The 12,579-nt window shown below is 38.3% G+C and overlaps 1 protein-coding gene across 1 annotated transcript in view; it reads right to left on the bottom strand.

Annotated features, from left to right (window-relative positions):
• The window catches only part of WDR26 (WD repeat domain 26), a 41,637-nt gene that overhangs the window by 15,257 nt on the left and 13,801 nt on the right, over positions 1-12,579 (bottom strand). Inside the window, exons 5-9 of the mRNA XM_083351764.1 lie at positions 9,783-9,919; positions 8,306-8,403; positions 6,548-6,704; positions 4,114-4,252; positions 319-459 (exon numbers count right to left, since the gene is read on the bottom strand). Coding sequence (XP_083207890.1) covers positions 319-459; positions 4,114-4,252; positions 6,548-6,704; positions 8,306-8,403; positions 9,783-9,919 — 672 coding nt within the window. The remainder of the gene's footprint in view (positions 1-318; positions 460-4,113; positions 4,253-6,547; positions 6,705-8,305; positions 8,404-9,782; positions 9,920-12,579) is intronic.

Here is a 12,579-nt window from a genome sequence, read left to right as displayed (position 1 = left end):
TCTGCATGTTGGATGGAAGACAGTAGCTACTACTTATACTCTCATGGCCTTAATGTGAAAAACAAGAAAATAAAGGGCTTACCCCATGTCTTGCTATAGACAAAACACTAAAAACATTGAGAATGTTGCTCCATTGCAACATGGAACTCTCATTCTAAGTTTTGTCAAAATGTCAACATTTGAAATTTTCCATATGGGGCTACCTAACATCTATAATAGCCAAGGATTCCCTCTAAAAGTATCAAATAACCTGAGTATGGTCCATATATCTATGCTATTTAAAATGACATGCTAACACTACACATTTATCATTCTTACTTGTACATTCCAGAGCCAAAGCTCAGAGCAGTCATCTGGACCACAGGCAACCAGGTAGTTGTCATCAGGACTCCAAGCGATATAAGAGACACCATATGCGTGGCCTTCCAATGTCTTGAGCAATTTTAACTGATGTGTATCCTTTAAAAACAGAAAATATACACATTCCAGTAATTTAATTGGTTAAGTAGCTTATCTAAAACAGTAATTTATTCTCATAATCCCACAAAACATTTAGCAAAGCAACGTATTAGGAAGTAGAATTCAGAAATTTTGTTTTTAATGTTCACTTATCTAAAAAAAAAGAGTTGACACACAATCATTTTTTTTCCTATCTAGAAGTCCAGAAGTCTGGAAAGGGTATACTGGGAAAAACCAAAAATGAGGTAACCAGTAACTCTCTTAAAAATGTCAAAGGCTTTTCTTAACACTAATTCATGCAAAGCAAAATATTCTCAATTAGATTAAAATAGTACTGTGATGGAAAAGGAACATTAAAGAAAATAAGGTATAGAGCACCAAACAAAAACAACCACTCTCTGGCATAACAAAAAGGGAAAATTATATTTATTTGCCTAATCTGCATAATTACAACAGAAGTAGTAGCTTTAGAAACATTTTTTAATAAAATATACACGAGAAAAATGATTTTTGCTTAATCTGGGTCCCATTTGTATATACACAAATAGGTAGCTTTGTATCATTTTCATTAATAAGTAATAAGTATGTTTCACTCATTTGATTAATTGGTTCTCTTTACCTAGTTTCAGGACCTGTGTGGAAAACGGTTAACATTTAGGTTCATATTAATGCAGAAATGTTGAAAATTCAAAAGCATTCACAAACTTTTAAGCACCACTGTATATTTGAACTTCAAGCTTTTTAATTTTAAAATGTTAATTTTTTCATATATTAATTATTAATGGAACATATTTACTTTAACCACTAAATGAACATGCACACATAAAATTAAAAGGAGTAACAGTTTTGGAATACTGAAAAAAGAAGTATAGGAAAATAAGACAAATAGGAGATTACCTTATTTTCAACGACTCATCAATCCAATGTAAACCTAACAATACTTTTTTCAGGACATTTTAAACTGCTACAGAAGTGCACGCTAATTTACTGTATATTCTAAGCAATTTACTCAACCACAATTTCAGGTGTATTTTTTGTGAATTGCAATATTTGCAATAGAACTGAACTTATTATATTTGGATATTTCTGACTAGCCCAAGTCTTTATTTCAATAATTTAGTGGGAATATTATTGCAACTATTAAATAAGTGGAAGGCTACAGCAAAGCACAGTAAAAACAAGACCAGGAGCTGACTGTGGCTCAGACCATGAGCTTCTCATTGCAAAGTTTAGGCTTAAACTGAAGAAAGTAAGGAAAAGCACTAGGCCACTCAGGTATGAATTAAATCATATCCCTGTTGAATATACAGTAAGGTTACAAATAGATTTAAGGAATTAGATCTGATAGACAGAGTGCCTGAAGAACTATGGACAGAGTAGAATCAACATTGTATCAACAAAGTATCAACATTGTACAAGAGGTAGCAACCAAAACCATCCCAAAGAAAAAGAAATGCAAGAAAGCAAAATGGCTGTCTGAGGAAGCTTTGCAAATAGCTGAGGAAAGGAGGGAAGCAAAAGGCAAGGGAGAAAAAGAAAGATACACCCAATTGAATGCAGAATTCCAGAGAATAGCTAGAAGAGATAAGAATGCCTTCTTAAATGAACAGTGCAAAGAAATAGAAGAAAACAATAGAATAGGGAGGACCAGAGATCTTTTCAAGAAAATTGGAGAGATGAAGGGAACATTTCATGCAAAAATGGGCATGATAAAAGACCAAAATGGCAGGGACCTAACAGAGGCAGAAGAGATTAAGAAGAGGTGGCAAAATTACACAGAAGAGCTATACAAGAATGAGCTTAACATCCCTGATAATCACAATGAGGTGGTCACTGACCTCGAGCCAGACATCCTAGAATGTGAAGTGAAGTGGGCCTTAGAAAAACTGAGCAACAACAAAGCTAGTGGAGGTGACAGTATTCCAGCTGAGCTATTCAAAATCTTAAAAGACAATGCAGTAAAAGTGCTACACTCAATTTGCCAGCACATTTGGAAAACTCAACAGTGGCCACAAGATTGGAAAAGATCAGTTTACATTCCAATTCCAAAGAAAGGCAGTGCCAAAGAATGCTCAAACTATCGCACCATTGCACTCATTTCTCATGCTAGTAAAGTTATGCTTAAAATCCTACAAGCTAGACTCCAGCAGTATGTGGATCGAGAACTACCAGAAGTACAGGCAGGATTTTGAAGAGGCAGAGGAACTAGAGATCAAATTGCCAACATACACTGGATCATGGAGAAAGCTAGACAGTTCCAGAAAAATATCTACTTCTGCTTCATTGACTATGCTAAAGCCTTTGATTGTGTAGATCATAACAAACTGTGGCAAGTTCTTAAAGAGATGGGCGTACCAGACCATCTCATTTGTCTCTTGAGAAACCTATATGTGGGCCAAGAAGCAACAGTGAGAACTGGACACGGAACCACTGATTGGTTCAAAATTGGGAAAGGTGTCCGGCAAGGCTGTATACTGTCGCCTTGCCTATTTAACTTATATGCAGAGCACATCATGAGAAAGGCAGGGCTAGATGAATCAAAAGTTGGAATTAAGATTGCCGGAAGAAATATCAACAATCTAAGACATGCAGATGATACCACTCTAATGGCAGAAAGTGAAGAAGAACTAAAGAGCCTCTTGTTGCGGGTGAAGAAGGAGAGTGCAAAACCTGGGTTGAAACTTAACATTAAGAAAACTAAGATCATGGCATCTGGCCCTCTCAATTCCTGGCAAATAGATGGGGAAGAAATGGAGGTAGTGACAGATTTTATTTTCCTGGGCTCCAAGATCACTGCAGATGGGGACTGTAGCCAAGAAATTAAGAGACGCTTGTTCCTAGGGAGGAAAGCCATGGCAAATCTAGATAGCATACTAAAAAGCAGAGATATCACCCTGTCAACAAAAGTGCGTATAGTCAAAGCTATGGTCTTCCCAGTTGCAACGCATGGCAGTGAAAGTTGGACCATAAAAAAGGCTGAGCGCCAAAGAATTGAGGCCTTTGAACTGTGGTGCTGCAAGGCGATCAAACCTTGGACTGCAAGGCGATCAAACCAGTCAGTCCTAGAGGAGATCAACCCTGACTGCTCTTTAGAAGGCCAGATCCTGAAGCTAAAACTCAAATACTTTGGCCACCTAATGAGAAGGAAGGACTCACTGGAGAAGAGCCTAATGCTGGGAAAGATTGAGGGCAATAGAAGAAGGGGACAACAGAGAATGAGGTGGCTGGATGGAGTCACTGAAGCAGTGGGCGTGATCTTAAATGGACTCCAGAAGATGGTAGAGAACGGAAAGGCCTGGAGGAACGTTGTCCATAGGGTCGCGATGGGTCGGACACGACTTCGCAGCTAAGCGTTTTTTTGGCTTCTGAAATTGGTCACCAAATCACAAAGAATGCTCATGTTCTTATTCTTATACAAGAAATTGAGACAGAATATTGTAGTTATTCAAATTGCAGCTAATTTGCATATCTTTTGTTGGACTATACTTTCCATAAAAAAGCAGATAAATTAAACAAGAGATAAAAGGCTTAAGGCAAAAATGCATGCAAACAGACCATGCCAAGATATTTAAAAATGACATAGTAACTGGAAATCAAACTGAGGGGAAAAATTAAATTTCATGGAAACAGTTTGCCCTATAGAATGATACTTACAGGGTCAACCTGCCATATAATAACAGTTGTATCCTTGGATCCTGTTGCTAGTTTAGTGCCATCATTGGCGAATTTACAGAACCATACTTCATTACAATGCTCTGTAAGTATCTGCTGAGTATAACATGGAAAATGTTTCCTAAAAAACAAACAAATAATTACGTAGTAAAAGTATCATCAGTTTTATGTGAACTAATATACAATGGGAACCAAGAGTTTGTGAACTTTTAGAACAATCCATCACCTTGCAGACTGTAACCTACAAACTGAACTGAGTTTCAGTAAAAAGAGTTTAATTAAACAATGCATAAGAAAGGATATGGTATATTTCCACTGAACATACTAAGCCAACTTCATAATCTTTGCTGAAAAAGTATGCAATACATCAGATTTAATAACTGGTGGCATTTCCTTTAGCAATAATGACTTCAGCCCAATGTTTCTTGAACCAGCTAAACAATCTTGCACATCATTTTGGAAGGACATTTTTACTGTTTTTAAAATGCTTTTTATTGTTGTTTTTATAGTTTTGGAATTGATTGAGATGGGGCAGCTATAGGAACTACAGAATAAATATATAAATATATTGCCCATTATTAAGCTATCTTGCATAAACTGCCCACTTAAAGTAAGGCCACAATTTCATGTCTATGTGTGTATGTGTATGTGTATGTTTAATGAGGAAGCTGTAAAATCTCACTGATTAGACGTTTTGTTGTATGATACTCAGTCATATTGTTCCAGTTGGATGGCCCTATAAATCTAATCAATCAATATCACTGATCCACTTGAGAGCTGATTTATATTAGAATTTTACATGTTCTTCCCATAATAGTGAATATCAGTTCAATGTGTTCAGTGAAGATATATTATTGTATGCTATATTTGTTTAATTAACATCTCTGTTGGACTTAGATGAAACTTTTATTACACTGTAGGCCAAATACTACAGGATTGCAGATGGTACTAAAGGTTCACAAATATTCTCTCATCATTATAAATATCCGTATCAGCATCAGGAAAATGATTACTAGATCATACACAAAAAGGAAAAACACATTATAAATGCTTCTTATCAAATGTACAGTTCTCCTATCTCCTATCTTATTATTTCCTACTTGTCATACTATCTCTTTGTGCAGAGATGGATATGGGGACTGCCAAATATGACCAGGATCCAAAGGGACATGAAACTTTAGTTGTTTCAAAGATAGCTCCCATGATGCAAGATAAATTAGTTTTAAAATATAACCAACTTTCAAAATCAGTTGGTGAAAATGCATATGAGTATATTATTATAAACCTTCCTATCTTCACCTCAAGTCATGACTCCTGACATGAGCTCTAAATCAACACCTTGAAAATATGAAGACAAGTATGGCCTCAGTTTTGATCAGCACGGTTGTCCAATGCATTTGAAAGAACACTTTCCAAACCATGTTGGCATGAGTAAAACACCCTTCCTTGAAGCACTGAGGCAGCTGCATGGTCCAGAAAGGCTGAAGCAAAAACTTTGGGGGCTTTTGCAGATTGTCTGTGCATGTCTGTCAATGCAACTGCTGAGACTGCAAAACAAAGCAATTGTGCATGCAAATATGACCAGAGAAAAGGTCTGATGCTTTGATGTCTACACTTTGCAGAGTGGTTTTTCAAATGTTTTGCATCTCTCTATTGATCAGACTCAAGCCTCACTGCAAAACTAGCCTCAAAGATTTATTTTTATAATTTTTCAGATTTATAGAAAGAATTCTTAAATATATTTTAAAGATTAAGAATTTCTGAAATAAAGCCTTGTCCTCCAAGCTTCATTTCTAGCTTACCACTTTAAAATCTGGTAGAGGAATTTGTTCTTGCAATCCTGCATACAGCAAGGCTGCCTGGATCTTCCTGAGTTCAATAGGATTTAACATAATGCATAATAAATGTTAACTGTCATTCATGTTACCATTCTCCTTTTTTAAAAAAAACTGAAATCTTTTTCTGCAGTCTTTCACATACCGGTAGTTTGATGGAAGTAAGCTCCATTAAGTGAAACTCGCTTCTAACTTAATATTACAGGAGACCACTATTCTGCAAAAGGCAGAATTCAGACATGCTTAACTACTTCACATAAATGTGGCTAACAAATATCTTATGGTCAGTAAATCAGGATACAAAGCCTATATAATTCTACATCTTGATTATTGTGTTTTCAAGCTGATCCTTAATACATTTGTAAAAATGCAAGGCTCTTCAAGAAGTAAACGGGCTAGGTAAAATATTTTCCCTCCACATTACATACTCAAATAAAAATATACATTTAATTTTTAAATTGTTGAATATAAATTAAAACACTAAAACTAAATTTAATTACTTTTAATTATTTAAAATTAAAAGTAATTTTGTTGCATTAAAAGATATTACCATTGCCCTTAAAATAAAAAAAATCTCTTACCTATTGCAAACATGGTCTATGAGTAGTGATACAGATTCTAGATTATTATCAAGTTTAGTATTGTGATAGAGGCACCGGTCCCGTTGTAGCTCTACGGCCTGACGTAGCAGATTCTGCAGACGCCTTGGGGGGAGCATCACTGATGGGGGTAGGTAAGCTTAAATAAATAAAAAGGCAATTTCAGTGCAATCAATTCATTAAAAAACAAATTTGTGAAGTACATTTTCCACATATTTGTCTAACTTGTTTAAACCAAAGACTCCCAGCTGACAAATTAAGTATCATTCTGTGAGTAAGGTTCTGTTCACATAATGGCCTTTTCTTCTTCACTGCGCCCTTTAGTCTCTAATACATCCCAATCTGCCCCTAAATCTCCCAACTCTCAAAAACAGATTTAGGGATTGTAAAAGTGGAAATATCTCAAGAGAAGCAAAAGTATGCATTTCTCCATTCTAATGGAAAAAAATAACCCCTAATTTGATAGCATAGCACCTAGTTAGTTCTACTCTGTCTTTATGAGTACTGAAGTGAAAACTGCCTAACAGTAATTAATTGTCAGGCCCAGCCCAAGAATGATGTAGATTAGAACAGGGCTTTTCAACCTTTTCACCCATTGTACCATTTAGGATATGGCAACATCTGAGTACCACCAGTCGCCTAGCAAGGTGTCAAAAACTTAGATGACCCCCCTCAAAAAGGAAAAAAGTTACAAAGTACAAGTAGTCCTCGACTTACAACAGTTCGCTTAGTGACTGTTCGAAGTTACAATGGCACTGAAAAAAGTGTCCTCCAAGCCACAGCCGAGCAAGACACCTGCCTGCCCGCCCAGCAGCACTCTTCCTCCTGTCCGACGTTTTCATTGTGAGCATTTCTGTTGACGATTGGCAGTGGGGGGGTGGGGTGGGCTTTGTTTGGTTTTTATTCCCCCCCCCCCCGGGCTGGGTGGTTGTAGCAGGTTTTGGTCACTTCACAGGACCCTGGGACACTGTGAGCATCATAAATATGAATCAGTTGCCAAGCATCTGAATGTAAATCACAAGACCCCGGAGATGCTGCAACATTCCAGCTGATCGGCGCTTCTTCTGCGCTCAGCAGAAGTGCCAGGATCAGCGCCGAGCTCCAGCTGGAGCCTGGCGCTGATCGTGGTGCTTCCACTGAGCCCTGACAGCCCCGAAGAAGCCCTGATCCTGGCACTTTTGCTGAACCCTGACAGCCCTGCAGCTCCAGCCATCTCTCGCTCAGGCTTGTGCAGTGCTGCTACTGGTGCAGCTCATTCCACTCCCCCGCTACCACTTTTCTAGGATGGTCGTGTACCACCTGCCAGGTGCCAATGTACCACAGGTGGTACCCGTACCACTGGTTGAAAAGCCCTGGATTAGAACAATCCATTCAAAGCTCAGTTCTTCATTTGCACACACCAAGTCAGAAACTTGCTAAACTAAATCTATACAATTCTCATCTAACAGGTATACTTTGGGAGATTTTAGGGAATAACTATCCTCACTCTCTTCCTCTTTCTCTGATCCAGCTCTAGACTGCGTTGCCTCTTGCTTCGTCCCACCCCCCTCCTTAGAATATGCTTCCTCCTTCCTGGGAAACTGCCACTTCACTGTAGTCTATCACACCACCTCCTCCTTCACAGGTACAAATCATCTCATGAATTTATAGTTTCAGATCAAAATTTGTCTGTTCAGAATGAAATATCCTGGAAATCTAAACAGGGATATATGTGTCCTTTTGAAAATATTTTTTTCTTACTTTGGAGCTTGTCCAAAAGTTTAGATCTAGACGTTGTTCCTTTTCCTTCCCATTCTGCTTTAGTGCGTAAGTCTTCTGGATGACTACACATCAGATATCTGTATATTGAAAGAAACACAAGTATTAGGAGTTCTGGAATATACTGAATTTATATGAATCAATGCTCAAGGGACTGATTTAGTTAAGGAGCTGTTTAACACAGGAGTCTGAATCCTAAGCACACTTTAATATATGAGGAAAAAGTTCAATATGTAATGTTCAAATACATTTATCGGTTAAGTAACTGTTTAAAGTATTTTTAAAATATAGAACTCAAATGGGGGTACAAGTATGTAATCCATGTGAGTGATCCAAACAAGGGCCTCCTGGTCTAGGAAGGGACACAACTGGTGCACAACATGAAGCTGAGCAAATCCCACCCACCCCACCTGCACCTCAAATAGAAATCATAAATCCAGGAGGACCCCCAGATTACTCACTGGGCAATGAGTGCAACCTCACTGAAGACCAAATATGATAAACCCCTGAATATTGAAGAGCCCCCTACCCATAGCCATTTTCTCTCTCCAAGGTTTAGCTGAAGCCTGTTCTTCCCTATCCAGGCCTCAGAGTCTCTAAGCACCACAAAAGAACTTTCACAGGATTACTTAATTCACCCAGGATGAAGATATATAACTGAGTACTATCAGCATACTGATCATACTTCATCTTGTCATGATGGTTGATCTCTCCTAGTGGTTTCATGTACATGGAAATGGAGAGAGCATTGCATCCTGCAGAATCCCACAAAAAAGAAGCTGTGGCTGGACTTCTCCCACCCTACCAATACACCTGGGACTGGTTTCGGAGGAAGGAGGTGAACCAGCACAAAATTGTGGCCCCTACTTCCAACTCCCTAAGTTGGACCAAGGATACCATGGTTTATAGTATCAAAAGCTGTCAAAAATAGCAAGGATGGGTGCACAACCCACATCCCATTCCTACCAGAAATCATCCAAAAGTGACCAATGCCGTTTCTGTCCCATATCCCAGCCTGAAATCAACTGAAAGGGATCCAAATAATCTGTTTCATGTAGGATCCTCTGGATTTGCAAGCCTATCACTTTTTCAACCACCTTCCCTAAAAAGGGAAGGTGGAAGTCTGGACAAAAATTATCCAGAATGGTAAAGTCCAGTAATGGCTTCTTGAAAAGAGGGCTAGAAACATTCCTCCATCAGGGATGAATAATTCACCATCACTTGGAAACTGTGACCTCCTAAGCAGCCTCGGCCAGCCAAGAGGGGCATGGATCTAATTCACCAGAGGCACTAGTCCAAAAGGCCCTGCCTATTTTCTTGGGTGCAACAGGATCAAATTATTCCCAAATAACTGGGTAAATTCACTTCCTAGGCATCTCCACAAACTTGCCCTATGCTGCGCATTCAACTATGTAGGTCTAAATTCAAGTATGCATAATTTTCAATCTAAAACACTTACCCACTAAGGATGTGAATGCGCTCAGTGTTGTACTTCAGCGGTGTCAACTCACCACGCAAAACTTGAAGTGCCTCCAAAACTTTACCATCCTCCAGATATTCTAGATATTTTTGTTGCAGCAGCAAAAACTTCATCTTCTGACATGACAAAAAGCAAATGATCGGGGAGGGGGGGGGAGAGAAAAGGCTGACTGAAATTTCAGAAAACATTTGAACTTAAACAAGATATACCTAAACAAGATTCACCTTTTTACTTTGCCCTTTAAAGGTAGAAACAGGTACACTTTCATGACAAATGGGTGGTTTGAAAAGCCTCAGATGCACTGATTTATATTTAATTTGTTAGATGTCATTCAAATTAAAGAGTGATGGGAGCCTGAATTATCTTTGTCCAATTTCTAATTATCTATGACCAATATTTATTGGCTCATATTGCACGTTCCTCTGCAAACTGATCTTAATATAAGCTCATTTTAAAATATTACCAATAAGCATAAAATCAGACTTCAGGGAAGAGATATGGTAAACTGAAGCCATCTATGTCAAAATTAAACAGCCCTCTCTCAACGGAGGGGGAGGGATATTACACCATCTATCTCCAGTCTACAACACAGTCCTTTCAACAGTTCCAAGAATGGCTCTAGACCCATTTGCACTACTCAGGTGACCCTGACAATGCAGATAAACTTCCAGTAGCTTCAAGGCCTTTCTAAAAGAATGCAAATGACCAATTGTCTGCAAGGAGTATAAATCCTGCCATTCCCCACCATCCAGTCAGAGATGAAGAAGCTTCTTGGATGAGAAAAACAAGAAAGTCCAGTTGCCTCCCGAAAAAAGCACCTTTGATAATGAAAGTTACTAAATCAGTAAAACAAAACAAGTCTCCAGATCCTGCGTCAGATGTATTGTTTAAGACAGACATGTCAAACACAAGGCCTGGGGGCCAGATCCGGCCTGCGAAATGGTTTTATGTGGCCCGCGAAGCCATTCTGGAAACAGTGAGGGAACGGCCCCCACTGCCTTGGCCCTGGCCCAGAGACCCTCCTTCTGCCAGGGACCCTCAGATCTCTCCCACTCCTGCCCAGGCCCCCATAGGCACCCTTGATGCGAACGATGTAGAGCTGGCCATGCCCGCCCAGTAGGCCATACGCACTCTAGCCACACCCACCCAGTAGGCCACGCCCACCCTGGCCATACCCACCCGGCCCCCCGAGGGCAACCGCAATGCTGATGCGGCCCTCAATGAAATTGAGTTTAACACCCCTGGTTTAAGAGGATCCTCTTAGCTATTGGGAAGCCCAGAAAGACAACAACAGCAGCAACACATAACTTCAGCATAAGTTTCTGTTTCATGATGCAATTGCTTTATGAATGAAAAAAGGCTCCATTTTGTTACAAAAAAACCATAACCGATAGGGTAAAATTTTTAAACATCCCCCTCTCATACCTTAGTATTGATAAAGAACCCGTGCTTTTAAATGTGCATAAGGCATTTTTTCCTCCTCCAAACATAAATGCACATACAAAAGAAAGTTTCTAAATGATGAGAAACAGTATGTCTTCAAAGGTTAAGCTTCTCTTATTTCAGTCAGATTTACATTGTATTTTTATAATGGAAACATACATAGCTTTTGCCCAAACCTATGCAAATCTGTATGGAAGACCTATACAGCGCTTTGAATTCCAAATGAAACTTGTAAAAAACAGAAAAAAAAGTTCATATTCCTGCATGGTCCAAAGCAGTCATTTGGAATTGAATACTAAGTGTTACATAGCCCTAATAATAATGCAACATATTATTTGCTTCTAAATACAGTTGAAAATACCAAAATCTTGCAGCTCCTCAATCACCAGGTATATCTCTTTATTAATGAAAAGGAATTAATTCTGATACACAAAGCAGCTTTATTCTGAAAAAGGGTCCATATCAGGAGTATTAGATCCTGTATCAAGGTTACGGCTAAATCTTGGAAATATTACTAAACTCAAATATAAGTCACTACTGAGTAATCATAAGCAGACTCTATTTCAAAGTAACTGTGTGCTAAGTTTGGAAAAGGCATGTTACTCTAACATTCAAAAACTCCTATGATCAGGAAGTTTTCTTTTTGTGAATGTCTGTTAATAAACACTACTTGATTACTAACTCAAAAGAAAATTAGCACATTACATTCCATACCTGAGAAAGTATAATCACTCTAGCTCACTGTACAATAATTTTGATACATCTACACATTTTCATCCCCCATATTTCAACCAATTTCTACTAGGTACGACTATATAAGCCATGTCACAATTTTAGATGTTTTCCCCCATTTTTTATTGTTCTCCCTATCTCAGCTTTTGCTTTGTTCACCATCTTGCCATCTAACCACTTTACAAGTCCAATAAATAATTTTCCTTAGCCTGCTTGAGTCATAGAAGTTCATATTTTACAAATGCTATGTCTTCAAGTGGTTATTACATTAACCATGGGACCAGAAGTTTATAATATGCCCCTTGACAGCATTAAAGCTTTTAATTATTTGTAAGTAAAGTTTAATTGCTAAAGCAATCATTTTGTACATTTGTTTAGGAAGAACACAAATTATAAACAGGAAACAATAGTATGACTCCAAACCCACCAATTCCAGCTACGTATATGGGAGAAACCTGTATAACAACATTCCAAGGAGATGTAGCAATGGCAGTAGTAATAGTACTAATAGATGTCTCCATGTGACTCATACCACACTCTTTCCTTTCACATGATCACAAGTTTAAATGTTTTAAAAATTAAAATTAAAAACTTGTACAAA

The sequence above is a fragment of the Vipera ursinii genome (assembly GCF_947247035.1).
Source record: "Vipera ursinii genome assembly, chromosome: 1".
NCBI classification, from domain to species: domain Eukaryota; kingdom Metazoa; phylum Chordata; class Lepidosauria; order Squamata; family Viperidae; genus Vipera; species Vipera ursinii.
Note: the sequence above shows the minus strand (reverse complement) of the source record. Positions and strands in the feature narration are given on the sequence as shown.